The 27,894-nt window shown below is 51.5% G+C and overlaps 1 protein-coding gene across 5 annotated transcripts; it reads right to left on the bottom strand.

Annotated features, from left to right (window-relative positions):
• Positions 1–1,204: 1,204 nt before the first annotated feature.
• On the bottom strand, positions 1,205–27,633 carry Bin2 (bridging integrator 2). Of its 5 annotated transcripts, none has more exons than XM_028874547.2 (13): positions 27,495–27,633; positions 19,992–20,072; positions 15,302–15,356; positions 14,976–15,070; positions 14,429–14,524; positions 11,837–11,944; positions 11,529–11,614; positions 10,480–10,555; positions 9,682–9,764; positions 7,050–7,926; positions 6,828–6,983; positions 2,397–2,471; positions 1,205–1,556 (listed from the first exon to the last, which is right to left on the bottom strand). In XM_028874547.2, the coding sequence occupies exons 1-13, from the start codon at positions 27,573–27,575 to the stop codon at positions 1,533–1,535; spliced, it is 1,893 nt and encodes a 630-aa protein (XP_028730380.1). In that variant the 5' UTR covers positions 27,576–27,633; the 3' UTR covers positions 1,205–1,532. The 5 variants fall into 5 exon arrangements, with proteins under 5 accessions (XP_028730380.1, XP_037053253.1, XP_037053254.1 ...); XM_037197358.1 differs by having other exon boundaries at positions 7,116–7,926; XM_037197359.1 differs by having other exon boundaries at positions 6,828–7,227; positions 7,426–7,926; positions 27,495–27,632.
• Between the last annotated feature and the right edge of the window lie 261 nt (positions 27,634–27,894).

Raw genomic sequence — 27,894 nt, 5'->3', positions numbered from 1 at the left:
CACGGATTCCTTGGGCTGAGCTGGTCTTTCTTGCACCAAGCTGTTCTTTCAGCCCTGTGAACTGCCCACCTATCAAGGTATTCTCCATTGCTCCATTTTGTCCATTTCTCGCAACCGGAGGATCCAGATAAGCAAGCTTCCTGAGCTTCCTTCTGTAGTCAGCTTCAGAAAGTGAAACTGCCAGACTCGTTTCTCAAGATTAACCTTGAATAACTTCTCAAAACTAGTATTCACTGTGTGTCCTGTGACCACTGTTAACTGCAGGTCTGCTCATGTTCACCGTGTGTCCACTGTTAACTGAAGGTCTGCTCATGGTCACCGTGTGTCCACTGTTAACTGCAGGTCTGCTCATGGTCACCATGTGTCCACTGTTAACTGCAGGTCTGCTCATGTTCACCGTGTGTCCACTGTTAACTGCAGGTCTGCTCATGGTCACCATGTGACCACTGTTAACTGCAGGTCTGCTCATGGTCACCATGTGACCACTGTTAACTGCAGGTCTGCTCATGGTCACCATGTGTCCACTGTTAACTGCAGGTCTGCTCATGGTCACCGTGTGTCCACTGTTAACTGCAGGTCTGCTCATGGTCACCGTCCTTGGCCGAGGAGGTCCTTGTTCCACGCTCAGGAATTTCAGTGACTGATGACCGTCCATCGGACCAAGAACAAAGGCAGGCTGGGCATGACAGCACACACTTGTAATCTTAGAATGCGGAGGTGGAGGCAGAAGAGCAGAGGTTCAGGGCCAACCTGGGCTACAGGAGACCCTGTTTTAAAAGATCAAAAGGGGAGGGGAAAAAAGGTGAGCGAGAACAAAGGTGGCTGGGTGACAGGAAGGACCTGAAGGTCACTGTTCACATGAAGTTTGCACTGAAAGCACGTGACGGGGGACTGGACTCTGACTCCGCGTCATGTCGTCCCCACCACGGTCCTGTCCACACCTCCCCTCCTGTGCTCACAGCTGCTCCCATCTGGCCGACTCTCCCGGCCCTGGACGGCACAGGTGACACACAGCTCTGGAGGAGAGCCGTTCCCGGTGTCTGCTCCTGGGGGAATTCCCCAGCATGGAGAGGCACTTAGACAAGCCTTCGGCCAGGAGGTGAGTGAACAGGGGTCAGATGTATGACTAAACCCTTCTGCACCCGGGGCAGGAATCATGACCCGAGTCTAAGTGGAAAACGGTGCTCAGGGCAAGACTCCACACTTAGTCATAATCACACTTTATTCAGTAATCTGAAAATCTTTCAGCTTTAAGTCTTTGCCAAGTGAGTGGATAGCTGGACATAGGTCCTCCTCTGAGAATGTGTGGACATGCCTATAGATGCTTGGCGTTAGCATTATTACAGCCCTGCTTTTATTAATGCTCAAACCTCGAGTCAAGTGTTCCCTCTCCCTGTGGCTGCTCCTCAGATTCCAGCGATGACAGGTCTGAGGCTAAGCACTCACACTGCCTGAGAACACGGAGTGGGTGTGGCTCGCCTCCTTGACTTCTCTGGGCAGATGGGGTTAGGTAGCTTAGTTTCTCTTCAGAGTCATGCATTTTCACTTGTCAGTGCCTGGGAGGTAAACGAGGTTGCATTAGATGCTGCCCTACTCAGGAGGAGTAGAAACTCCACCTCTTTCTCTCTCTGGTTTTGTTTTTGGTTTTTTGTTTTTTTTTGTTTTTTTTTTTTTTTTTTTTTTTTTTCGAGACAGGGTTTCTCTGTGTAGCTTTGCGCCTTTCCTGGGACTCACTTGGTAGCCCAGGCTGGCCTCGAACTCACAGAGATCCGCCTGCCTCTGCCTCCCGAGTGCTGGGATTAAAGGCGTGCGCCACCACCGCCCGGCATTTTTTTGGTTTTTTACAAGACAGGGTTTCTCTGTGTAGTTTTTGGTGCCTGTCGTAGATCTCGCACTGTAGACCAGGCTGACCTTGAACTCACAGAGATCCGCCTGGCTCTGCCTCCCGAGTGCTGGGACTAAAGGCGTGCGCCACCGGCCGCCCTGCCCCACCTCTTTCTCTTGAACTCGACTTCATGCAGCACTGATGGCCTCTGCACGGGGTGGCACTATGGCGCTGGCTGCTGGGACACCCCAGGAAGGAGCTATGGGCTCTGTGCACAGCGTCACTGCCTTTGTGGTAAGATGGGCAGAGGAACCTGCCCACTACGTGGACACCATTTACTGAGAGAACTGCTTGGGTGTTTCTTGGGGCTTACAGAATCTGAGGCTCCATGTTATGTGGCCATTTCGGCTCACATTCTGAGTTACTGTGTGCACTGTGCGTGTGAGTAAGTCTACGTGTTTTTGTATTTTCTGTATAACACCACTTTTAAAGGACGTGCTGAGGAGTGAGCCCAGGCCTTCTGCATGCTGGGCATGCACACCACCGACTCGCTGTCCCCAGACCTCCTTACCTCTTCCTGAGGCTCGGGTGCCGTGATGCTGTTTTCTCCTGGATCCGCACAGAGGTGAGGCTCAGGGCCTTGGTCCTACAAAAGCAACAGCTCTGTCAGTGAGCGAGAGTTCAGCGTCCCAGTCTCCCAGGGAAGGTCCCCTGAGTCTTAGACTTTACAACACATACACAACACAACAGCCGAACATCTGATACCATTTCCTCGAGCATCAGGATGAGCTTTTATCTGTGCTCTTTTACAGGTTTTAAAAAAAAAAAAAAAAGATCTGAAGGGCGTCATGACTTGCTGGCCAGAAAGTCAGGTCTTTGGTTCTAGATTTTGTTCCCTCGACCAGACACACCTTGCGATTGTGACCTGTGTGGCCGCTCTTGCACATGAGGGAGTCTTCCAACCACTCCGGTCACTTTGAGACCGTCTTCAGGACCACGCTGCAGCGCTCACTCGTAAGTGATCCTAACAAGTGGTCACAGATCAGCAGAGACAAGAGGCTTAATAGTCTCTTTAGTGTGTCTGCACGTGTGCGTGTGGGGTGTGTGTGTGGGGTGTGTGTGTATGTGTGGGGTGTGTGTGTGTGGGTGTGTGTGTGGGGTGTGTGTGTGTGTGTGTGTGTGTGTGTGTGTGTATACATGCAATGGTGTGTAGAGATCAGAGGACTGGGTTCTCTCCTTCCTCCATGTGACCTGAGGTACCTGGGTCATTAGCCTCAGTGGCAGGCATCTTCACCTGCTAAGTGATCCTCCTGGCCCCTTGACCTACTCCTTGAGGCAGGGTCTCTCTGAACTTGGAGCTCACTAATTTGGTAGACTGAGTGGTCACCAAGCACCAGGGCTTTTCTTGTCTCCAGTTCCCATGTGTCACATGGTGCTGGGACCCCAACTCAGGTCCTCAGGCTTTACCTACCACGGAGCCACCCACAATGGGGACAGTGAGGAACCTGGGCCACAGACACACTGTAAAGAACTGTGTCAGGAGGATCTTCACACTTTAATGTCAAAACATGCTTTTCCTTTGAGTGGGACACAGGTCACTGAGCGCTAGAGTACTTGCCTAACATGCATAAGTTCTGAGTTTGATTCCATCAACTGAGTAATACACCACTATAAAACCCTCCTTTGAAGGACAGAGAGACGGCTCGGAGGTTAAGAGCACTGGCTGCTCTTCCAGAGGTCCTGAGTTCAATTCCCAGCAACCACATGGTGGCTCACAACCATCAATAATGAGATCTGGTGCCCTCTTCTGGCCTGCAGGTGCACATGCAGACAGAGCACTGCATAATAAAATAAACAAACAAAAAACAAAAAAAGACCCCGAACACCCTCCTTTGAAAAACAGATGCGATTAGTAGCCCCATGGTAGCTCACGACCTTCTACAACTCACTCCAAAGGATCTGAGAGCCTCTTCTGGCCTCCATGGACACCAGGCATACATGTGGTGCACAGATATACATGTGGGGAAAACAGCCGTTCACATAAAATACCTTTAAAAACTGTTTAAAGGGCTAGCCTGGACCACATGACATGCTGTCTCAACAATAATACTAATTACAGTAATTTTGAATCTTTCTTCTTCTCATGCACTGTGGATCACACCCGGAACCTCGTCTATGCTTAGGACAGTTTTCCACCAGCGAGCTGCACACACTCTCGTCTCGGGGTGGTATTTTTCAAAGTAGAAAAGTGAGACATGGCCATACTTCACCTGCTCAAAACCTTGTTCTAATCCTACTATTTAGAACTGTCCAGCGTCCTGCACCTTTGTTACCCGGCACACTGCCATGGAAAAGCTTCCTATCTTGCCCTGGTGGGGCCTTCAGTGCTTCCCAAAGCCAGGCTGGAGGCACAATCTGCTGGTGACTGAGTCAGCTGAGAGGAATTTATGTCCTCGTCTTTGTCCTCACTTCACTGGGTTCTGAAAAAACCTGCAGGTCACAGTAAACGATGCAGGAGTGGCCCCTGCCACCCCGGATGACAGAGCCCCACAACTGCCCACCCCAGATGACATGGCCCCACAACAGCCCACCCCGGATGATAGGGCCCCACAACTGCCCACCCCGGATGACAGAGCCCCACAACAGCCCACCCCGGATGACAGAGCCCCACAACCTGGACCCTGTCTCAGACAAAGGAGGCTCCCAAGGAAGCCTGGCCAAACTGCAGTGTAAGATGGTATTACTTAAGGGGTATCAGGAATCTCATTCTCTTCTCCCAGATATCCATATGGCCCGTGTCCTGGCCTTTTTCATGGTGCAATGTCACCTTCTCTGGACCACTCTCTTTAACACTGCAGTTCAGGCCCCGTTTCCTAGGTCCTTTCCCACTTATCATTTCTTCCTATCTTTTTGTTTGTTTGTTTATTTTTTTTCTTCTGGAGCTGAGGACCGAACCCAGGGCCTTGCGCTTGCTAGGCAAATGCTCTACCACTGAGCTAAATCCTCAACCTCTTCCTATCTTTTATCACTACTAAATTTTATTAATTCTTTCTGTTTTTTCTTTGCCATTTAAAAACTTGTGTGTGTGCGCGCGCGTGCGTGCGCTCCTGTATAAAGCCAGAAGGGGGGTGCAGACACCCTTCTCTATCAGCTCACTGTCTTCAGAGAGCCTTTCCCTAGTCTCACTGCTGTTAGGTTTGGCTGGAAGCTCCAGGGATCTTCCCATCATGCCCCACTTCCCCTCCCCTGTAGCTGGTCACAGGCTGCATTGCACAGGTCATAGCCTGTTGTGTGGATGAGGTAGGTATTTGAACTCCAGTCTTCAGGATTATACAGCACGTGCTTTTGATTGCTGAGATGTTTCTCCAGCCCGATTTGTTTAGACGGGGTCTCACATAGTCCAGAGCGGCTCCAAACTCACCATATAGCTGAGGGTGACCTTGAACTTCTGACCCTACTGCCTCTGCCTCTGAAGTACTGGGATTATAGGCCTGTGCCACCATGCCCGGTTAATGGAGCGCTAGGTACCAAATCCAGGGCTTATGTATGCCAGGCAAGCATCTAACTTAGCTAAATACCAGACCACTGTTCACTGTCTTAACCCATCTTCCAGGAAAGTGCCTGGACTGTTGTCTGGGCTTGCTTCGTGACTGCGGCTGGTAAAAGTCTTCTCACGTGACCCTCTACAATGCACCTGACCACAGACCATTTTTTCAAGGCAGCCCATCCTATTCTGTTTTCCTGTCAGCCTTTGTGTAGCTCCCTTTCCAACATTTAAACAAAATTTTTCCCTCAGCCTCATTGCTTGCTTGCTTAGACTTTTTGAGGCAGGATCTTGTTATCTGTAACCACCTGGCCTTGAACTCTGGAGCTCTCTGCCTCAATCTTTCAGGTATGTCACCGGGATCCAGGCATGTGCCAACATGCCCAGCTCCATCCTACTTTTCAGTTTTTTACTACATTTGTCCACACGTGTGTGTGTGTGTGTAGCACACAGGCGTCATGTCGGGATGACTTCAGGAAGTCAATTCTCTCCCTCCACAGCGGGCCCCAGGGATGAACTCCAGCTTTCAGGGCAAGCGCTCTACCTGCTGGTCCATCTTGTCAGCCCAGTTCTCTTCATTACGATAAGCTTTCCACAGGATTAAGTAGAGGCTGGAGAGACGGCTCAGTGGTTAAGAGCACTGGCTGCTCTGCCAGAGGACCTGGGTTCAATTCCAGCACCCATATGTGTCCCCAGCCCATCTAGAAATGTGGAGACCATGAAATAATGACTGTCCTTGGCTCTGGAGCAGTCTGACTGTAGCTGAGGAACAGAGACCCCACAGAAGCCAGGCATGGAGGTACCTGCACGCCTGTATGGCAGTGCTCGGGATCAGAGGCAGGAGCACTGGGCATCGAAGCCTGCCTGTTCTACATAGTGAGCTCCAGAGTTGCAGGCCAGCCAGGGCTATGTAGTGAGTTTCTGTCTAAAACGACAAAACACACAGGGCTGGAGAGATGGCTCAGTGGTTAATAGCACTGATTGCTCCTCCAGAGGACCCGGGTTCAATTCCCAGCACCCACATGGCAACTCACAACTGTCTGTAACTCCAAGATCTGACACCCTCACACAGACATGCATACAGGCACAACACCAATGCACACTAAATAAAAATAAATAAAAAATTATAAAAAACAAGACAAAACATAAAACAAACAAAAAGCAACTCTCTCTCGAAGAAGCCCACACCTGTGTTCTCAAGCGTTCTTAACTGTCTGAGTGTCCCTCTTTCTTAAACCTCATGCTTAAGCCAATATTAAAATATTTTTATTAAAGCTGGGCTCGGTGGTGCGTCTTCAATCCCAGCACTCAGGAGGAGAGGCAGGCAGATCCCTGTGAGTTCGAGGCCAGCCTAGACACCACAGCTACATAGAGAGACCCTGTCTCCAAAAAATGAAATGAAAGCTTAAAAAGCCAAACCAAATAAAACAGAAAAGGCCCAGCGGGAGCCTCACTTGCCTGGACAGCGCTCGCAGGGGAGGAGGCACCGGGCTCTTCTGGGCCTGGACAGCCGGTGCTTTCCTCTTCTACGGCCTCAGGGCTCCTCAGTGGCTTCTCGGGTGCTTCTGGATTGGAAGAGGCTTCTAAGGGGGCCTTGGGGCTCAGGGGTGAAGCCTCTCCAGAGGCTGGAGGGCTGCAGGGCCCACTGCCCGAGGCAGGCCTGGGGCTCAGGGGTGAAGCCTCTCCAGAGGCTGGAGGGCTGCAGGGCCCACTGCCCGAGGCAGGCCTGGGGCTCAGGGGTGAAGCCTCTCCAGAGGCTGGAGGGCTGCAGGGCCCACTGCCCGAGGCAGGCCTGGGGCTCAGGGGTGAACCCTCTCCAGAGGCTGGAGGGCTGCAGGGCCCACTGCCCGAGGCAGGCCTGGGGCTCAGGGGTGAAGCCTCTCCAGAGGCTGGAGGGCTGCAGGGCCCACTGCCTGAGGCAGGCCTGGGGCTCAGGGGTGAAGCCTCTCCAGAGGCTGGAGGGCTGCAGGGCCTACTGCCCGAGGCAGGCCTGGGGCTCAGGGGTGAAGCCTCTCCAGAGGCTGGAGGGCTGCAGGGCCTACTGCCTGAGGCAGGCCTGGGGCTCGGAGGGGCTTTGGGTGGCGGGGGCCGACTAGGGGGTGCCGACGTCCTCTGGATAGAGGCTCCTTTTTTGGTCTGCTCAGCTCCTTCACTGGAGGTGCGGGTGCGGAGGACTACTTCTGGGGGGGAGGTCTGCTCCGTCGGGGTCTGACCTCTGCCCAGGGACGGAGCTGGGGAACTCGGGGCAGCTTCCTCCTGGGATGCAGGAGAGGGTGGGGCCTGGGTGGGGCCATTGCAGGCTGGTAGAGGCTCTTCCTCCTCTGAAGAACTTGCTTCAGACTGGCCTTCTTCCACTTCCTCATCTTTTAAGGACTCCTTGCTCTCACAGCTGTCCTCTCCGTCCGCGGGGTCAGAGGTCAGCACTTCTCCTGTTGCAGAGACAAACTCACTCTCACTGGTCACAGAGAGAGTCGAGGGGCTGGTAGGCGAGGTCACAGGGCTGGAGGCTGTGGAGGTTCGAACTGGGGGAGAGATGACTAAGGAGCGCCGGCTGCTGCTGTGGAAGGAAGGACATCCAGATTCAGAAGGGTCACAGGATGGCTGTCGCCTAAACGACCACGGTAATTATCACCCACGCAGAAGAGAGCGGTTTAAGGTGGAGAGAAAGTGGGCACCACTGTCGGGTACGCACATTAAAAATGAAGGAAAAAGTACCACAAAATTCCATCTGCCCCACAATCTCAGTTTTATACAAGTATGGAAAGAAAAAGAGACTGGATCAGGAGACCCGGAAAAGACGCAATTTGATCTGCTCCGACCCTGCTGTGTCCTGGGTATGAGGGCAGGAGGAGGAGAGACATGGGTTCAAATCCTGATGGGGAAGGCTTTGTGTGATCTAAGGCTTTTCCCAACAGTAAGTTTAGAAGGCTGAAAACAAGAAAAGAGTTGCTATCTCTTCAGCATCCTGGGACATCAATGGAGTTGACAATAAATTTGGGGAGAATGGACAGAGAACTCTGACTTTCAGTGCTGGAGAAAAGAAAAATTGTTTTTGTAACAAAAGAAAATATGTCTACAAAGGTGTCTACACTGACCCGTTAGCAACTGTTTTTGAAGTCTATAATCCTCCCTAAACACGAGCCCCATTCTTCCTCTGGTCACCAGGCCGGTCTCGCGGCCACCCTGAAGCCTTCGCCAGGATCTGCACACAGGCCCTCGCTCCTCTTTGCCGATTCCCCCTGGCTCAGTACCCAGTCAGCACCGCCTATGGAGACAGGCTTCCTGGGCCAGCACCATCTTGTAAACACACTGGAAGGCCAGGGCTCCTTTGCCGTTAGGTCCCTAACACCCATATCAAACATCTTCACAGAAGGAGCTGAACGCACCTTCAAGACTCAGTGAGAGCAAGCATCGTATTCGAGGGCCACTATCCACGATGAAGAACCCACAAAGGAAAAAGACAGAACACAGAGAAGTGATGGAGAGGTCAAGGGAAAGATATTTACAATGCATGTAGTTACGGGATTAGAATCCAGACCCTAGCAACAAAAACCCTAGGGAAATTGCTTTTTCAGAGAAGGTTAAACTGTTGAAAAGCAGGAAAAGAGTCAACGGGGTGTCACTGAGCAGGAACCCCGAGCTCTCCAGCAGCCCCAAAGGCCACTCAGGAGAGCTAGCAATCTGGAGCTGCAAAGAATTCCCGGCCTCACAGGGGAGAAAGGGGGAACTAACTTCCACAAGTGTCCTCTGACCTCTCCAGGTACCTCTCTCACAACAAATAAGTGCAATAAAATTTAAAAATGTGTAAATATCTTTCTTACATGTGAATATATGTATGAAATGAAAGTAAGACATAGGTAGACACAGCAAGGCCTGGACTTAGGGCATGGCCACCTTCGGCGGCGGAGGTGGGGCAGAATGAGGGAAAGGGGCACTGGGGCTCCAGCTGTGTTTAAGGTCCTCCTCACCCCGTTCCCATGACAAGGTCTCACTCTGCAGCACAGGCCAGCCTGAATCTCCACATCACTATGTGGCCAGGATGGTCTCAATCTATGACTGTCTTGGTTTAGGCTCCCAAGGGCCAGGAGTGTGCCACTGGGCCTGGCCACAGCAGCTGGTCCCCTACGTTTGGTGGCAGGTATGTGATTGTTATTGTTCTTCATCTTCGTTATATCTGAAGTACTTGATGAGAAGACAGATAACTTCCATGGGGCACAGAGTAAACAGCAATGGCCAGGAGTCAAGAGGCAGGCCTGGCGTGGGGGCGGGGACACGGACGCCTGCTGAGTCTGGCCAGAGTCCCGTAGCTCACCTCGGCAGTCCCTTCACCACAAAGACTTTGCTGGAATGCTGCTTCTCCAGCTTGCTCATCACGTCGTAGAGACTGTGGTTCAGCTAGAGCCGGGAAGAAAGCAGAGATGCCAGACACATGGGAGCCCATGGCATTCCCTCCCCAGTCAGCGTTCCCAATCAAAACCGCCCGGTCCTTGTCTGGCGGCCTTTGTCCTCCAGCACTGCCCGTCTGGCCCATGCCTACTCCCTTCCTCCTTGGTCCACGGTGCCCTGAGGGCAGCAGAGGCAGCTTTCTCAAGATGGGGTCTGACTTGAGCTTGTCTCAGGGGATTCAGGGAATGAAAGCTCATGTTAACGTTCACTAAGTAAATCCTCAGTTAGCAGTACACGGTGGAGGGAACCGTGGCCGTCTGTGACTCTAACATGGAAACAGTATAGAATCCGTGGTCCTATGGCTGCCTCTCACGGACACTGGTCCTCCTCTAGAGCGTCCACCTGAAAACATGACTCATGCTCCCACACCGCTCTCCCGACCCGCTAGCAGCAGCCAGGGCCTTCACCAATGCTCTCCCGTCAACTCCCTGGCACAGGCCTAACCTTGTGTCCATGCTAGGGCTTGGGTTCAGTCAGTTAAGGGAGATGGAGAAGACAGCTCTGATCGTGTGCACAGATGTGCACTTTAATAGCATTCAACACAATCATTTCATCAGGCGATAAAAGCCACTCTGTGCCCCCAACATGAATACCTAAAGACATTGTGTAAACGAGGCCCACTGTGGGTTTACTAGAGAATCCCACCGAGGCCGGGGTTTCTCACCTTGCTCATCTCTCTGTAGAACACATCTCTCAAGTTGGAAATGTTTTGGAAGACAGTCACGTAACAGCTGATCCGACTACAGGAAGACAAACAAGCATGGTTAAGGGCGGTGGGGGGCCCAGCTCGCCACCAACAGGGCTCCAGAGAAAGACATCCTGGATGCAGGTGGTCTGGAATCTGACTCATGGCAGCTGGGCCAGGAGTGCAGAAAGGTGAGGGAGACAATATTAGCCCAGGCTGACACAGAAGTAATCTGGCTGGGTGTGGTGGCACATGCCAGCCCTTGAGAGGTAGAGGCAGGTGGATCTGAGTTTGAGGCCATCCTGGTCTACAGAGTGAGTTCCAGGACAGCCAGGGCCACACAGAGAAACCTTGTCTCAAAAACAAACAAACAAAAAATCAGAGTCACATAAAAGCAGTCAATGAAAACTGTATCAGAGCCTCTTAGCATGGTGGCCAAGCCTGTGATCCTGTCACTTGGGCAGTCCAGACGGGAGGACTGAAAGTCTAAGGCCAGCCTGGGCTTCACAGCTAGACGACTCAAGAAAGGCTGTAGACACACTAAGCAATACAATCCTCCGGCTGCAAAGCGAACTTGGGCAATAGGAGTAAGATACAGTGACGTTTCAGTCCCTGTTTCTCTTCCACTATGGAAGCTTTGACTCTAAAACATGTTTGTCCTCCATAACGTGCGGTTAGTGTGGGTCACCATCCCATGGTCTATGTGAATCTGGACGCCTGTGAACCATGGTGGTTTAAAACAGGTACATTTGTGCAATGAAGGCATGTCCTTGTCATGTGACGACAAAGCACTTTGCTAGACAAGATCTCTCCTACCCAACAAACACCTTGTCCTCAACCCAGAAAAGCTGGTGGGGCAAGGATGGTTACCTCTGTCACAAGTCTAGAGATAAGGATGCTTGCCTAATCACACAGCGAATTAGTGTCAGGGCTGAAGCTACACCCACGTCCCACCCTTGAACAGGGCTGCAGGTGACTTTGTGCTCCATTGGCCTTAGCAGCTGGCCATCTTGAACGTCAGTCATTACCTGTTATACAGGACAGGCAGTTCCTCCAGCAGGTCCTGATTCAGATCTTCAAACACAGCCTGGGCTTTGCCAAACTCCTCTTCTGCCTGGGGGATAAAAAAGGGGCTAAAAGCCGCCTCCATCACCCTCACTGCCTCTCCTCTCCCTGCCCAGACTCCAGTCCTCCTCAGCCGCAGGACTCCGACTGCCCTTACAGTAACAGGGCAAAAGAAAGTGGATTTCCTTCAGGACGCAGGAATCCATCATTCCTGCACTCATCTTGGCCTGCTACCACTCGGGGGAGGGGCAGGTCTTTTGTTTGTTTTTACCTTGGAAGTCTTCGCCTCATCTTTCTTCTTAGCATTCTGCACGGCCTCCAGGTGGTGTCGGGCACTATCATAGTCTACCAGTTTCCGGCCCCGCTTGGCAATTTTCTCCTAGTTCAGGGTGATGAGAAAGGGTGATTCACTTTCCAGTGGCCAAGACGTGTAATCGAGTACCAAGCAGAGAAACAAGATTCTTGAACTTCACCACTGAATTGTGTGACAGTTTCCCCCATGATCTCAGGAAAATTATCTATCAGGGATTCTCAGGTAGAGAAACCTGCATTAAGATTTAAAATGTATTTAAAATACATTTAAAACTCACAGGTAGATATCTGTGAGTTCAAGGCCAGCCTGGGCTACTCTGCTGGCTACTTTTAGGTCAACTTGACACAAGCTAGAGTCATCTGAAATGAGGAACTTCAGCTGAGAAAATGTCTCCATAGATCCATCTGTAAAGCATTTTCTCAATTAGTGATCATTGTGGGTGGGGCCACCCCTGGGCTGCTGGTCCTGGGTTCTGTAAGAAAGCAGGCTGAGCAAGCCATGAGGAGCAAGCCAGTAAGCAGCATCCTCCATGGCCTCTGCATCAGGCCCTGCCTCCAGGTTCCTGCCCTGTTCGAGTTCCTGTCCTGACTTCTTCAATGATGAACATCGATGTGGAAGTGTAAGCTGAATAAACCCTTTCCTCCCCGAGTTGCTTTTAGTCATGGTGTTTCATCACAGTGATAGTGACCCTAACTAAGACAGCTACATAGTAACACCCCGGCTCCAAAAACCAAACCAAACAAACAAAAAGAAAAAAACAGCGATGTAATTAATTCACCTTCTGCTTGGACACAGAACAACAAACTATCTCATCTTATTTTCTGAAAAGCTTAAGCGTAAAAGTTAAGCTTAATCATTAACATGAATTTGGAAGCCGACGTTAGCTTCCTCTTAATCTAAAAGCAGCACAGTGCCAACAGAGTAGATGATTAATAAACTCAGTTGAATAAATAAAAAAAATCCTACTTCTGAGGCCAGAGAGATGGGTGCTGGCCTCCAACCCTGACGGCCTGAGTCACATGGCTGAGACAGTGTGGGAGATGAGAGAGCTGAGGCCCAAAAGCTGTCCTCTGACCTACACTGTTGTGCTGTGGCGCGCGCGCGCATGCGCGCGCACACACACACACACACACACACACACACACACCCTGTGGTAAACATACACACACATGCATGTACACACACACACACACACACACACACACACACACTGTGGTAAACATACACACACATGCATGTACACACACACACACACACACTGTGGTAAACATACACACACATTTGTGTACACACACACACACATTCACACACACCGTGGCACACACACATACACCTTGTGGTAAACATACACACACACACACACACACACACACACACACACACCACGCATAGCAAATAAATGAATAAATGTAATAAATTTTTTAGAGCGGCTGAAGAGATGGCTCAGAAGTTAAGAGCAAACACTGGTCTCACGGAGGACGGAGTCTGGCTCCAGCACCCATGTCACGTGGCTTCCAAGCACCTACAACTGCAGCACCAGGGGACCCGATGCCTTCTTCGGGATGCTGTGGGTACCCATACATGCGACACACAGACACACGTACACAAGTAAAAACAGCAAAAATATTTTAAAAATTTGTTTGATTTTGTTTTGTTGTTGTCTGTTTTGTTGTTGTTTTTTGTTTTTTGAGACTTTCTGTGTAGCTTTGGAGCCTGTCCTGAAACTCACTCTGTAGCCGAGGCTAGCCTTGAACTCACAGAGATCCACCTGCCTCTGCCTCCGAGTGCTGGGGTTAACGGCGTGCACCACCACACTAGCCTAAATTCTAATTCTGCTTTCTAGAACACTTTGGGATGGACTGGGTTCTTTTCACCTGTAGGAATTTAAAGTATTTGAAGATAATATTAAGATGCCTCTAATAGATTCTTCTATACAATGGACATCTTTAGCTCCATTAACTGTTTCTCACATCTAAAAGGGATGCCCTAGCCAGGCATGGTGATATACATCTGTAATCTCAGAACTCAGAAGGCTGAGGCAGGAGGATGGCAAGTTTCAGGCTAGCCTGGACTACATAGCAAGATCCTATTGGAAATGAATGCTTTGGGGCAGGAGAGATGGTTCAGCAGTTAGGAGGACATTCTGCTCTTTCAGAGGACCCAAGTTCAGTCCCATGTCAGGTGGGTCACAGCCTCCTGTACCTCCAGCCCCAGGGATCTGGTATCTTTGACCTCCTGGGGCACTGTACCCATGTGCATACACCCCACCCCAGCACTCAGGCAGACACATAATTGAATATAAGAAAACTAAATCTTAAGGTAAAAAAAAGAGACAGATGCCTTGACCTAGTTGGATCAGGTTCACTCATCAATTGAGTCCAAAGTGTAATTTACTGAAATCTAATTGTAAACACAACCTCACAGCACCTCTGTCAGCCTGAGGTCTTGTCTAACCCTCTGCCAGCTCCATGTCTAAGAAAGTAAACCTGATGTGTTTTCTAACTAGTGTGGACTGTCTCCAAACCCGTCCCACTCAGCAGACTGAGTTACCTTAATGTCGCTGAACTGGGCCACATAGTTTTCCATGGTCCTCAAAGCCTGGTCAGCCAGTTTCTCTTCATAGTCTTCCCAAAGGAGGTCATTGTTCTGTGGGACCCAGGCAGAGGGTGGTGAGCGGCTGCGTCTACGACCACCACCCACCAGAGAAACCCCCAAATTCCCTCTGCAGAGAGCTCTCCTGCAGCACACGTTTAGAATATCATGTCAGATTCTCCAGAAGAGAGATGGGTTCCGCCTAAGGAGTTTTTCAGAGGGTGAAGAGCAGGCCCTGGCCCCAAGCTTAGAGTACATGGAGCGAGCGAGCCGTTAACTGCACGCAGTTGCTTTCCATAAACAGCCCATCTTCAAGGGGGGGACATTTCTGTGACCTTACGGGAGGGAAGCCGGGAGACGCAGCTGCAATCTACTGCTTAGAGGTGGATGCTGAGCAACAGAAATTGAACCAGGCGTTTTCCTCTTTCCCAGGATACAGACGCTCAGCTGAGGGGAGACGGGAGCAGACCCCAGGGGAGGAGTGTCATGCCCAAGCTGCCCTTACCCCCACGATGGTCTTCAGCTCCTCATGCCCATCCCAGTCACTGCTGTAGACCTCCTGCAGGGTCTCTGACACTCTCTTTGAGCTCTCATGCATCACTGAAAGGAGAGAACTCAGTCAGTCCTACTACCCCCAGGTGCCCCCAAAGCAGATGATGTAATCACACACGGTGACAAGTCAGTAAGAGAAGCTGGGTGCGGCTGGCATAGGAAGTCACTCTGAGGCCCACGGAGTCTCAGGGGTCAAGGGCAGCACTGAGAACCCTGGGTCAGGCTGCTCTGCCCACCTCAGCCTGCCCAGCTCCTGCATTCTCCAGGCTGGACACTCACCTTTGACCGCACTAAGGAAGTTCTTCAGATCCTTGTACAGCTTGTGGCCTTCTGCCTGGAAGCAAAAAGCAGCGTTGGTCACTAACAAGATCTATTTGGAAGACCACGGAAAGTAGGGTAAAGCCCGAGCCCACGCCTGGAATTTCTTCAGGGATTCCCAGTGACCAGAGCTGCCGTCCATCACTCTGCCAGCTGCAGGTCGTCCTTGGGGGTCACCGCATGAGCTGGGTAGAGGAAGCCCCCATGCCGTGGCTTATCTTCTGCCTTTTCTCTCTTCCAAGGACAAGAGCCTATGCCCAAGGCCTGGAGGGAGTGTCCTGTCTGTGGCTCTGGTGACCCTCGCCCCATCTCTACAACAGGCCCCTTTCTTCCCCAGCCTTCACGCAGACATTTCCTGCCTCCATGCACTTTCCTTCCCTTACCTCCCTCCGCCCCTCCCCCAGGCCGTAGTTGATCTCCTCCTCTCCTGCTCACTCACGCCCTCTGCCACTTATGTCCACACCTTTGCTCTGGTGTCTGAATTCTCCTTCTCTCTATTCCTCTCCCCCCTCATCTCTGTCTCTCTCTCTCTCTCTCTTTCTTCTTTTTTCTCGAGACAGGGTTTCTCTGTGTAGTTTTGGTGCCTATCCTGGATCTCGCTCTGTAGACCAGGCTGGCCTCGAATTCACAGAGATCCGCCTGCCTCTGCCTCCCGAGTGCTGGGATTTCCAGTAGATGTTCTCCTCTTCATCCGCCTCTTCTTTTTAAATGATTCATTTTTAGCCCTTTTGATAGTCTGTCTGTCTGCCTATGAGTGCGAACTTGAGTGCAGGTATCAAAGAGGCCGGAGGAGTCAGGCCCCCTGGATCTGGAGTTACAGGAAGTGTAAGCTGTCAGATGTGGGTGCTGGGAACTGAACCCTGGGTCTTCTACTAGAGTGGTATCCGCACTGAGCTATCTCTGTGTGAGCCGTCAGATGTGGGTGCTGGGGACTGGGGTGCTGGGGTCGTCAACACTGAGCTATCTCTCCAGCCCTATGCTCTGCTTCTTCAGTCCCTCCAGAAAACAGAAACTAGGAGTCCCTGCCGCAGAAGTGTTTCTTCATGTTAAATAGCTCTAGATAAGGCTGCCCTTCTTATCCACACAGGAAATCGTTACAACAGCTTGTATGTGTATTAATGTCTTGCTTGCCTGTATGTATATGTATGTACTGCCTATGTCCAAAGATGCCAGAAGATGGTGTTGGATTCCTTGGTACTTGTGTTTAAGATGGTTGTAAGTGGCCATGTGGGTGCTGGAATCCAAATCCCGTCCTCTGCAAGAACAGCAAGTGCTCTCAACTGCTGAGCCATCTCTCCAATAATTTAAAAAATTATTTATTGCCAGGCAGTGGTAGTACACTCCTTTGATCCCAGAACTCAGGAGGCAGAGGCAGGCAAATCTCTGAGTTCGAGGCCAACCTAGTCTACAGAGTGAGTTCCAAGACAGGCAAGGCTGCACAGAGAAACCCTGTCCCAGAAAACCAACAAAACAAGAGTGCTGGGATTATAGATGTGTGGCACTACATCCAGACTTGTTTCTTTAATGTGGGTTCTGGATATTGCCCTCAGGACATCGAGCCTGCCTGGCCGGTGCCCACTCAGCCATCCTGCCAGCCAGGGATCTAACTTTTGCTCCCTGCTGACTGGAGGGCAAACCCCAGCTGCGCTCCTCAGAGGCCTCCTCAGTCACTCCCCAGTCACTCCCCAGTCACTCCTCCTTGCACTGTTTATAGCCTCCTCCCGCACTCTCTTCTCCTCTGCGTGAGTAAACTCCAGTTTCTAAGATCAAGAAGGAGAGGACGTGAAAGGCCAGATGGTTGGCATTTGGAGCCTGACTTCCTGAGTGTGGGAGAGAACTAAGGTGTGGCCCACTTCAAAGGGATGCTGCAGGCCAGCCTATGGGTCAGAACAAACCAGCTCAGGGAACCGAGTATTTGAAACCTAAAAGATGTTACACGGTACATCAGGACATGGTTGCTGTGAACTTCTCATTACTAGAAAGGCTAGTGACCTTTTAAATTAAAAGATAAGGGAAAAAAGGAAAATTCCATCTAATAACCGGTGCCTCTGGAGGTCGGAAGGCAACGGTAGAAGGTGGTTCTCTTTGCCATGTGGGTTCTGGAGACTGAACTTCCGTCATCAAGCTTGGCAGTAAGTGCTTTCACACACAGAGCCATCCTGCCCGCTCAGTACTCAAGATTTTAAAGGCTTTGAAAGAGTCTCTGAAGTTATAAAAATTAATAAAAGGGTTGGAGATAGCTCAACATTTCAGACCAGTTATCACTCGTAACTAACGAGCCACCTCTCCAGCCCCACATATCGTTCTTTCTTTACACCCTGTTCTTCCTTCTGAAGAGATCAAGTACGGGAGTGATCACGGGAGGGGTGGTGTCGGAGGTGGGCTTCAGGACGGGGAACCAGTGCTGCGCACCATTTCATTTCCCAGACCCGCCATCCTCCCTTGAATGTCTGGGCTAATCAACACAGCCCTGTCTTCTCACTCGGCTGGGTGTCTGGTGAACTGGCAGGTTACTCCATTCTCTGGCTTCCGTTCCCTGTCTATAAATGTCTCCAGATCTGCTGACCTCATCACGGCTGCCCTCTGAAACTTCGCCCTAAAGAGCCTGAGTTAGTGCTTCCCCGCCATACAGACAGCCCCCAGCCTCCGCTGATGAACTACTCTCTGAAGAAGCTTCACCACAGCAGGCAGCTCTGCGGACCTGGGTCCAGCAGACTCGGGACTGAGGACAGAAGGTGCTTGCTGGGGGCTCTCAGTCACTCTGCAGAACAATAGGAGATGGCGCCCCCAAACCTTAGCGAGTGTCATCACAACTACAAAGGAACAGACTGCAGTACTTCCTGAGGAAAAACACCTCTTCCTGTCCTGTGAGGGGAGGCCAGAGGGCGGCAATGAAACAATACTCAGAGAGGGCACTCGACAGAGAGCGCTCGCCTAGTGTGCACAGAGCTGCCCGTGGTGGCGCACGCCGATCATCCCAGAAGGATTGGAAGTTCAAGGCCATCCTCAGCTATATAGTGAGTTCAAGGCCAGCATGGGCTTCATGAGATACAGTCTCAAAACAAACCATGGGGATTACTCTGGAACCCAGGAAAGCGGGAAGGCCTTAAAAGAACTGGGCAGCCGAGGGTGACAGCTGATACGGAGTTGAAATGGATGGGGGAGGGGGGTTGAAATGATCAAAACACGGTACACACATGTGAGCAACTGTCAGAGAATGAATTTCATATGCTGAAAATAAAGAGCTGGTTCTTCACCAGTCATGGCTCACAGCTATTCACATCATGCGTGAAAGGAGACAAGCAGGCATGAGACTCCTGGTGGGAGAATTAAGGACACCTATGAATATTATTGCTACCAAACAAAGGTGAAAACCTCAATCTAATCAAGCTCCCACATCTCTACATCTACAGAGAACACAGGCAACAGAACACATTCAACAGCCAGCAAAAAGCCGGGTATGGTAGCGCACGCCTTTAATCCCAGCACTCAGGAGACAGAGGCAGTGGATCTCTGTGAGTTTGAGGCCAACCTGGGTTACAGAGTGAGATCCAGGGCAGCCAGAGCTATGGAGAGAGACCCTGTCTCAAAAAATAAAATTAAACAAAAACAACAACAACAACAACAACAAAACATCAATCCAGGCGACCGTGGACAAGCTCTACTCTCCACACACGCAGGCTTCAGGGCGGAAGGCGGAGAGATGCGGGTGAACAACGCTGGCTGCTCTTCCGGAGGACCCGGGTCCATTCCAGCACCCGGCCAAGCGGGGTCAAGTAACTAAGAAGATTTTGGTATAATCCAACCCCAAGAAGAAACAACCCTAAAATAATCTTTTTAGAAACTTCACACTTAACCATAACAGATTATATTTAGGTCTTATACACACAGATATCGCAACTCTAGGATATGAAATAAGAATGGCTAGAGCCTACAGAATCATTATTGTTTTAAAAATCATTTTCTTTTCTTTTTATTTTGTGTGTGTGTGTGTGTGTGTGTGTGTGTGTGTGTGTGTGTGTGTGTTCAGAGCCAAGGAAACATGGGGATCAAAGGACAACCTGCAGGACTCGGTTCCCTGCCTCCACCCTGTGGGTTCTATGGTTGAAACTCTCCAGCTTTATGTTTGTTTTTGTAACTCAGGCTGGTCTTGAACTTGTGACCTTCCTGCTTCGGCCTCCCCAGTGCTGAGATTATAAGTGACCATGCCTGTTCCCTTTTCTTTTTTCTGCATATACTTTCTGATCTGTGCTCATGAACATACGTTTTGCAGGGAAATAAATGGGGCAGGGCCGCAAACGACTGCTGGAGTCTGGTGTGGGCCCAGCAGTCCTGTGTTCCTGGCCTGTGACATCTGACCCGACACTCAATAGTGTTGGAAGTGCACCGCCATGAGATGTCTGTTTAAGTGAATAACTTGTGTATTACCAAGAACCTCAGCAGTCTCTGTGCTGAGGCATGCCCGAGAGCCACCGTGCCTGGCTAATGCAGAGAAGACTGGGCCCTTGTTGACCACACAGGGCAACAGCAACAGCAAAGGCAAGTCCCACTGCCCGCAGAGAAAAGGAGAGCCGCAGGCTGAGAAGATGCCCGCCTCTAGAGTCTGCAGGGACTCGCCCTCCATACTTCCCTTCTCCGCCCTCCAGGGTACCTGCTGTTGGTAGAAGTTGCTGGCACTCTGTTCAAATCGCTCATCTTTGGTTTCTACAGTTTTCCCCAATTTCTGCAGAACCTGGAATAAAAGACAGAAAGGCCGCATGGTTACAGTCAAGTCTCTTACCTGATGGCCTTGGGTGTAATTAAAGATCCAGTCTCCCCTCTGCTCAGCAGGGTCAGGAATGTGACACACTGCTAACAAAAACAAGGTTTGGTTTGTGGGTCTTCTCAGAGTGGGAGACCTGGGGTGGGGGTCGTGTGTGTGTGTGGGTGTGGGGGGGGGGTCGTGTGTGTGTGTGTGTGTGTGTGTATGGGGGGTCGTGTGTGTGTGTGTGTGTGTGTGTGTGTGTGTGTGTGTATGGGGGGTCGTGTGTGTGTCTGTGTGTGTGTGTGTATGGGGGGGTCGTGTGTGTGTGTGTCTGTGTCTGTGTGTGTATGGGGGGGTCATGTGTGTGTGTGTGTGTGTATGGGGGGGTCGTGTGTGTGTGTGTGTGTGTATGGGGGGGGCGTGTGTGTGTGTGTGTGTGTGTATGGGGGGGTCATGTGTGTGTATGTGTGTGTGTGTGTATGGGGGGGTCGTGTGTGTGTGTGTGTGTGTGTGTGTGTGTGTGTATGGGGGGTCGTGTGTGTGTATGTGTGTGTGTGTATGGGGGGGTCGTGTGTGTGTATGTGTGTGTGTATGGGGGGGTCGTGTGTGTATGTGTGTGTGTGTATGGGGGGGTCGTGTGTGTGTATGTGTGTGTGTGTGTATGGGGGGTATCTGCCTGTTCATTCTCATTCACAGTGTCGTGTCCCCTCCCCCCTTTTGATAAATAAGTTGTATCTTTCTGGAATCTCATTATTTGAGCAATGTGTTTTGAATGTTTGCTCTGGTGCTGGGCTGAGCCGCACCTCCAGCCAAAAAGTGATTTGTTTGTTTGTTTGTTTTTTGAGACAGGGTTTCTCTGCATAGCCCTGGCTGTCCTGGAACTCGCTCTGTAGACCAGGCTGGCCTTAACCTCAGAGATCTGCCCGCCTCTGCTGGGATTAAGGCCTGTGCTACCACACCCAGTTCTTAAACTGATTTTAAAAGTGCATAGAAGAGGACTTTTCACTGAAACAAGATTATTGAGAAAATATGCCTGGCTGTTAAAGATAAACATGAGCCATGAAGATTCTTTTAAATTAAGAGTCCCTCTTCCAGCCATTGTCACCGTTTCCTCTCTATGGATGAGGTTAGAGAGATGAGCAAGGGACTCTTCTCCTGAAGGCCCCGTGGAAAACCTTAAGAACCTCTGATACAATACACTTCAAGCCCAGCTGGAGATGAATGGTACCCATGTCTATCTTTCATCAACTAAGGAAGGAGAGTGCCAACCATCACTCCAGTCTCAGAGTCGTGGGAACAGGAAAGACCCTTTGTTCTCAGAGGGCCACTCACCTATCCAGAAGGAAGAAAGGACTGAGGTCTGGGCAGTGCTCATGGGTAAAGGACCTGTATCAGGTCTGAGGATGACCTGAGCTGGATCCTCGGGACACACATGGTGGAAGAGAGAACTGACTCCCGAAAGTTGTCCGTGACCTCCACGTGTGTGATGCGGCACACACGTGCACACCCCAAACAGATCCCCCTGGTGGGATCAACTTCTGCCTCTTCCTCTCACCCAGTCTCTACTGTGCTGCCTCTGGAAACACCTATTCTCTCTGGTTTCGTTGGCAGAGCCCGAGACCGGGCACTTACTGTGTCTTCTCCAGCCCGCTGCACTAGGTCTTGACGATGCGGCTTCATGTCCTCTAACAGTTCTTCCTCATCTGCTCCCCTTTACTAGATACCCACGACGAGTCCATTAGGGACCACTGGTAACTGGAGCATAGGACAGTCCCTAGTGCCCTGACCCTTCCTGAGTTTCAGCTCTCCGCATTCCTCTCAGCAGGCCTTACTAGGCAACCGTTTATTCTTTCTTTCTTTGTTTTAAGAATCCCGAATAAACTCATGAACTTTAGACCCACAGCTTCGGAACCTGCACGGGAGCAGACTAGGCCCTCTGCATATGGGAGACAGTTGTGTACCTTGGTCTGTTTGAGGGGCCCTTGGCAGTGGGATCGGGATCTGTCCCTGGCACAGGAGCTGACTTTCTGGAGTCCATTAACTATGGTTAGACACCTTGCTCAGCCTTGGTTCAGGGAGGATGGGCTTGGTCCTGCCTCAACTGAATGTACGTACCAGGGTTTGTTCACTCCCCATGGGAGCCCTTACCCTTTTGGAGGAGGGGGTGGAGGGTAGGTTGGTGGGGGGAAAACGGGGGGGGGGGATTGGGAGGAGGTATGGGAGGGGAATCTGTGGTTGATATGTAGAATGAGTAGAAAAATTTCTTCAATTAAAAAAAAAAAAGAAAAAGAAGATTCCTGGATAAGCCCCACTATTAATTGTCACAGACTTCATTCTCTTTGCTGAATATCCTAATGACTCCTATACTTTGTCTGCTGTACAAGTATAAAACAAATGTAAATAAGGAAATAATAAACGCCGGTTTAAACCTTCCTCACCCTAATCTCTACCTGCTTTATCCCGTCAACAAGTCCATGACTCCCTCCAAGTGCTTGACACTTTGGTACTTGCATGATTTTCCACTATTTTTAATTCTTTGTATTCATGTGTCTCTGTTCCCTTCTAAATCTCCACTCCTTGGATACTTACTCTGCCTTTTTCTATAGCTCAGAACCCAGCAGAAGGCCATCCAGTCCCTTTAGTAGGAAGGAGGTGAAACAGGTGCATGGGCCTGGATGTGGGGTTTTGCTAGACTGAGATGTATAAAGACTGAGTGCAAGAGGGGTCCTGACTAACAAGTGAGAAATGTGGGTGTGTGCAACTTCATACAGCTTCTGGGAGGGTGTGGCTCGTTCGGGGTGTGTTATGGGAGGGGCAGCCAATGAATTAGATAGGCTGACTGGGATCTCATTATGAAGGGATTTGAATCACGGAGCTGTGTCTTAGACCTGTGCAGAAGGCTCTATGTGGACACTCTGACCCGCCTCTGCAGTCTTACGGGAGAGGGGAGTTGGTTAATGTTGCTCACATCTTATGCTCTCTCTGTGGTGATTAAGATCAAGGCTTCTGCCGGCGGCGGTGGCGCACACCTTTAATTCCAGCACTCCGGAGGCAGAGCCAGGTGGATCTCTATGAGTTCGAGGCCAGCCTGGTCTACAGAGTGAGATCCAGGCCAGACACCAAAACTACACAGAGAAACCCTGTCTCGAAAAACCAAAAAAAGGGTTTGGGGATTTAGCTCGGTGGTAGAGCGTTTGTCTAGCAAGCAGAAGGCCCTGGGTTTGGTCCTCAGCTCCGACAAAAGATCAAGGCTTCTGCAGACACATAGTAACTCATACCGTGGCCTTCCTATGGACTGGCTATAAGATAGTTCTGCCCAGGGATACACAGTGAAAGACATTTTTGTCTTGAAGCTACTGAGGGATTAAAAGAGACTATGTATGTAGGCTGCTTTCTCCAGCTGCCTGATAACTGTGTCTAGTTTTTGTTTGGTTTTGTTTCTTGTCTTTTTGAGACAGGGTCCCACTGTGTCGCCCTGACTGTCCCAGAACTACGTAGATGAAGCTGGCCTCAAACTCAGAGATCTGAGCTCACAGAGCTCTGCCTGCCTCCCTCCGGAGAGCTGGGATTAAAGGTGGGCACCACCGTGCCCGGCTTAGCTGGGTCTAGTTTTGTTTCCCTGCCTATGCGTGGCGGCAGGTGTTTCCTTCCCTTCGGCCATGTCTGTCTTTGTCGGCTCTAACTCCACCTCCTCTTTACCCTCCCTAGATGTGCGGTCTCCATCCTCCCCGGCTCCACCCTCCCCCTCGCCAACAACAAACACAGTTCTTCCCCAGAAAGTTGCAAAAACCACCTTGGTGGGGGTGGCACAGTCCTCACTTCCTTTGGCTGCTCCTCCCTTCCTTTGCCCTCTTACTGTTTCTTAGGTGGGGGTGGAAAGCGAGAAAACTCCATTTAGAGTCAACACAGAGCACAGCAGAAGACCCAGGCTACAGGGCTTCATGGGGCACGGAGGCTGAGAATCTTCCCACCACCACTTTTTATTTTACTCTTATTTATTTATTTATTTATTTTTGTTTTTTGAGACAGGGTTTCTCTGTGTAGCTTTGCGCCTTTCCTGGGACTCACTTGGTAGCCCAGGCTGGCCTCGAACTCACAGAGATCCGCCTGGCTCTGCCTCCCGAGTGCTGGGATTAAAGGCGTGCGCCACCACTGCCGGGCTCCACTTTTTTTTTTTTAAAGACTACAGCGCACACCTTTAATCCCAGCACTTGGGACGCAGAGACAGATGGGGATCTGAGTTTGAGGCCAGCCTGGTCTACAGAGCGAGCTCCAGGACAGCCAGGGCTGCACAGACAGCACCTGGAATTCCCAGGCGTGTCCCATCCAAGTTCTAACCAGGATGGACCCTGCTTAGCTTACCAGATCAGATGGGACTGGGCGTGTTCAGGGTGTGGCCACAGACCCACCATTAACTGGAAAGGTGAAAGAGAGAACCTGGAAATATTTATCATCTCTCTGGGCCTGAAGTCACTTGTTGCTATAGCAACAGGTGTCTGTGTTGGGTTACATACTGCAGTGGAGATGTTCTTAGACCCTTGAAGGAACAAGATGTGTATATATGCAACAGATGTCTGCTGAAAGAATACATTTGTATGTGTGTCTGTTAGAGTGTTTGAGACAGTCTTACTCTGTAGCCTAGGCTAGCCTCATACTTACAGTGACCCTCCAGTCTCAGCTTGTTGAGAGCTGGGATTACAGGTGTGTATACCACTACACCTGGCTAAATTCCACTTCATGATCAATTCCTAATGAAAGCTCACAATAGCAATCCCTAAAGTCCTGCCCTGAGAATTCGACTCTAGTGAGCCTGGCCAGGCAGCTGACAAGCTAGATTTCAGATACTTGGAGAGCAGAAGTAAGGGTTAGCAAGTGAATGTGAGAGGTGGTGACACTTGGTGAATGTGGGTGGGACATGTTCCAGGGTCTTCTGACTCATTCTTCTAACTCTTCTATAGAGTAGGAGGGACACACCTTTAAAAATCCACAGCCTGCCTGGGCGGTGGTGGCGCATGCCTTTAATCCCAGCACTGGGAGGCAGAGGCAGGCGGATCTCTGTGAGTTCGAGGCCAGCCTGGTCTCCAAAGCAAGTTCCAGGAAAGGTGCAAAGCTACACAGAGAAACCCTGTCTCATGGGGAAAAAAATCCTCAGCCTACTTCTTTGTCCCCGTGAAGACGACACTCTGGGCTGAAGGTGGCTCAGCCACTCATGGCTCTCAGCCGCTCATGGCTCTTGCTGCTAAGCCTGGTGGCCCAAGTTCAGTTCCTACCTCCTTCTTCTCCCCTTGCCACATTCCTGATGAGCCTCTCCGCCATCTGTGCGGCCATCTGTGCGGCCGCAGTCCCCGCAGACCCTTTCTGTGGAGGAGCTGATTGAGGAGGAACCACTTCTGCACAGGCTCATGCTCCTCTGAAGGGGGAAGAGGCCTGCCGACTGTTGAACACAACAGAGTGAAGCACCCTTCCGTTCTGCTTCCCGGTTCCCACCGAATGCAGCGCGAGGATGCATCCTCACATTCCGTCAGCTGCTTCCCTGTCTGTGAGCTAGCTCTCTGTGGCGGACTGCCCGGGTCTCCCCCGAGCAAGGGCATTTTTAAAAACCACTCCTCTGTTCTTTTCCCTGTTAACATTTATGCAGCCTATATCCCCAAGAGTCTAATGTGTCAAATATTTGCAATAGATTCCTTTGTTCGGGAGGCTGAGCTGGACCCAGGGGGCATTATGAGGTGATTTAGAGGAGTTCCTGTCTGCCGGAAGCTTAGAGTCTGTTTGTTTGCCTAAGATGTGCACGTCTGTGGGAACTTAGCGGGCAAGGACTGGGTGGAAGGTTTCCTAGTACTGGCTGAATTTAAAATGGGAACTGTGGGTGGTCAGCAGTTCCTCCGATAAGTGTAAGAGTGCCTTCCAGCTGAGGGAGGCTAGCATGAGCCCCTCCCCGCCCTCGCGGGAGGCCAACACCAAGAACTGCATCTACAACTATGTCCCACCGGTCTCCCCTGGCAATGGCCTGTGCACAGCCGGCCGCCCTTAATCCTCTCCGGTGGCCAGTGTGCCACCTCCGGACGGTAACACAGATCTTACACAGACAGTAACTGCACGAAGAACGTGCGCTCTTTTCTTTTAGCGCCTGCCTCTCCCCACAACCACCTTTTCTACTCGGGGGTCGGGAGGCGGTGGCTGAGCAAAGACAATGCTCCGGATGGCAAAATCAAAATACCTTTAACGGCGTCGGGAAAGGGCTGAGATGGAACTCAGCTGGCAGAAACTCGGGGTTCAAACCCCAGCGGCCAAAAGGTGTGAGGGCACACGCCTGTAATCCCAGTATTCAGAAGCTAGAGGGAGGCAGGGAGACGGGAAGTTCAAAGGCATAGTGAGTTTGGGAGTACAAGAAACTCTTGTCTCCAAAAATAAACAACTGAAGCGTGCTGAGAACAGTCACACACACACACACACACACACACACACACACACACACACACACACGCAACTTTGAAGACCGAGGCTGCAGGATTCAAAGACCAGCCTGGGCTACATTTTAAGATCCTTTTCTCAAAAAACAAGCAAATAAACCGTGAAGAGTGTCCCCATAACTCTCTCTCTCTTTCTTTTTTTTTTTTGAGACAAGGTCTCTCCATGTAGTCCTGGCTGTCCTGGATCTCACTCTGTAGACCAGGCTGACCTCGAACTCACAGAGATCTGCCTGCCTCTGCCTCCCGAGTGCTGGATTTAAAGGCCTGTGCCACCTCGCCTGGCTGTCCCTATAATCTGAATGGATGGGCAAGTTATAGGGGTCAGTTGAATAGGTGGCCGTTTCAGGAAGGGCACACGTAGGTCCTGGGTCACCACCAAGGGAAGGCCTAAGAAGCAGGACAGGCCACGGGGCACAGCTCCTCCTCACCCCCAACATAGAGTCTCTTGTAGCTCAGGCTGGTCTTGAACTCGGTACACACACAGCCTAGGATGCCACGAACCGTCTCTGCTCCTGCCCACTGGCTCCATTCACACCAGCTTAAACAACACTCAGGGGGGGTGTGGGGGACTGTGTGGACTATCCCGGTCCTCGGTGAATCCCTGAAACAAACTAAGTGGGCCGACTCACTGGCCCCGGGGCCGCTGTCACTTACTCTGGGGGGGGCCAGGACCCTGCGATGGGTTCATCACCTGGGAAACGCGCTCCTTGCTTTACGGCTGGGACACAGTCTGCGACCCCGGGGGCTACCAGCGCTTGTGCCTTCCTGTCGCCCTTTCTGGGCCAGGCTGAGGGCTGCAGAGGGCTCCCGGGGGGCAGCCGTCCCCGCGGCTGCGGCTGCTGCTCCCACCTCGGCCCGTGTTCAAAGCCACCCGCTCCCCCTGGGTGTCTGGGCGCAGGACCCCTCTCCGGGCCCGGGCCCCCGAGGCCCGGCTGCCTACCTTCTCCTGGGCCCTGCTGAACTTCTTCTGCACTTGCTTGGCGAAGAGGCCCGCGGCTCCGCCCGCCTTGCCCTCTGCCATCCTGCCGGCTGCGGGGGCGCTGCCCGGTCCTGTGGTTTCTAGAGGCCCCCGAGAGGAAGTGCGGCCTCCCAGCATGCCTCGCGCCAGGCCCGGAGGGGCGGGCCTTCACACCCTGCCTGCAGCCTGCAGGGCCTGGGCGGCCTGGACCACCCCACCCCACCCTGCGAGGACCACTGAGGCACGCCACCGTCCAGCCAGCCACCGGGCACGCCATCCAGCTTCCCGGGAGGACCACTGAGGCACGCCAACGTCCAGTTCCCTGCAAAGACCACTGAGGCACGCCACCGTCCAGCTAACCACTGGGCACGCCAAGGTCCAG

This window comes from Peromyscus leucopus, chromosome 20 (genome assembly GCF_004664715.2).
Source record: "Peromyscus leucopus breed LL Stock chromosome 20, UCI_PerLeu_2.1, whole genome shotgun sequence".
NCBI lineage: Eukaryota > Metazoa > Chordata > Mammalia > Rodentia > Cricetidae > Peromyscus > Peromyscus leucopus.
Note: the sequence above shows the minus strand (reverse complement) of the source record. Positions and strands in the feature narration are given on the sequence as shown.

Bases quoted from the DNA above. Each gene is read 5' to 3' on its own strand.
- Bin2 (XM_028874545.2), bottom strand. From the start codon at position 27,575: ATGGCAGAGGGCAAGGCGGGCGGAGCCGCGGGCCTCTTCGCCAAGCAA. The intron at 20,073-27,494 runs GTAGGCAGCCGG...CTTTTATTCCAG, and splicing joins TCAGCAGGGCCCAGGAGAAG to GTTCTGCAGAAATTGGGGAA. The intron at 11,615-11,836 runs GTAAAAACAAAC...TTTATCCCCCAG, and splicing joins ATGAGGCGAAGACTTCCAAG to GCAGAAGAGGAGTTTGGCAA.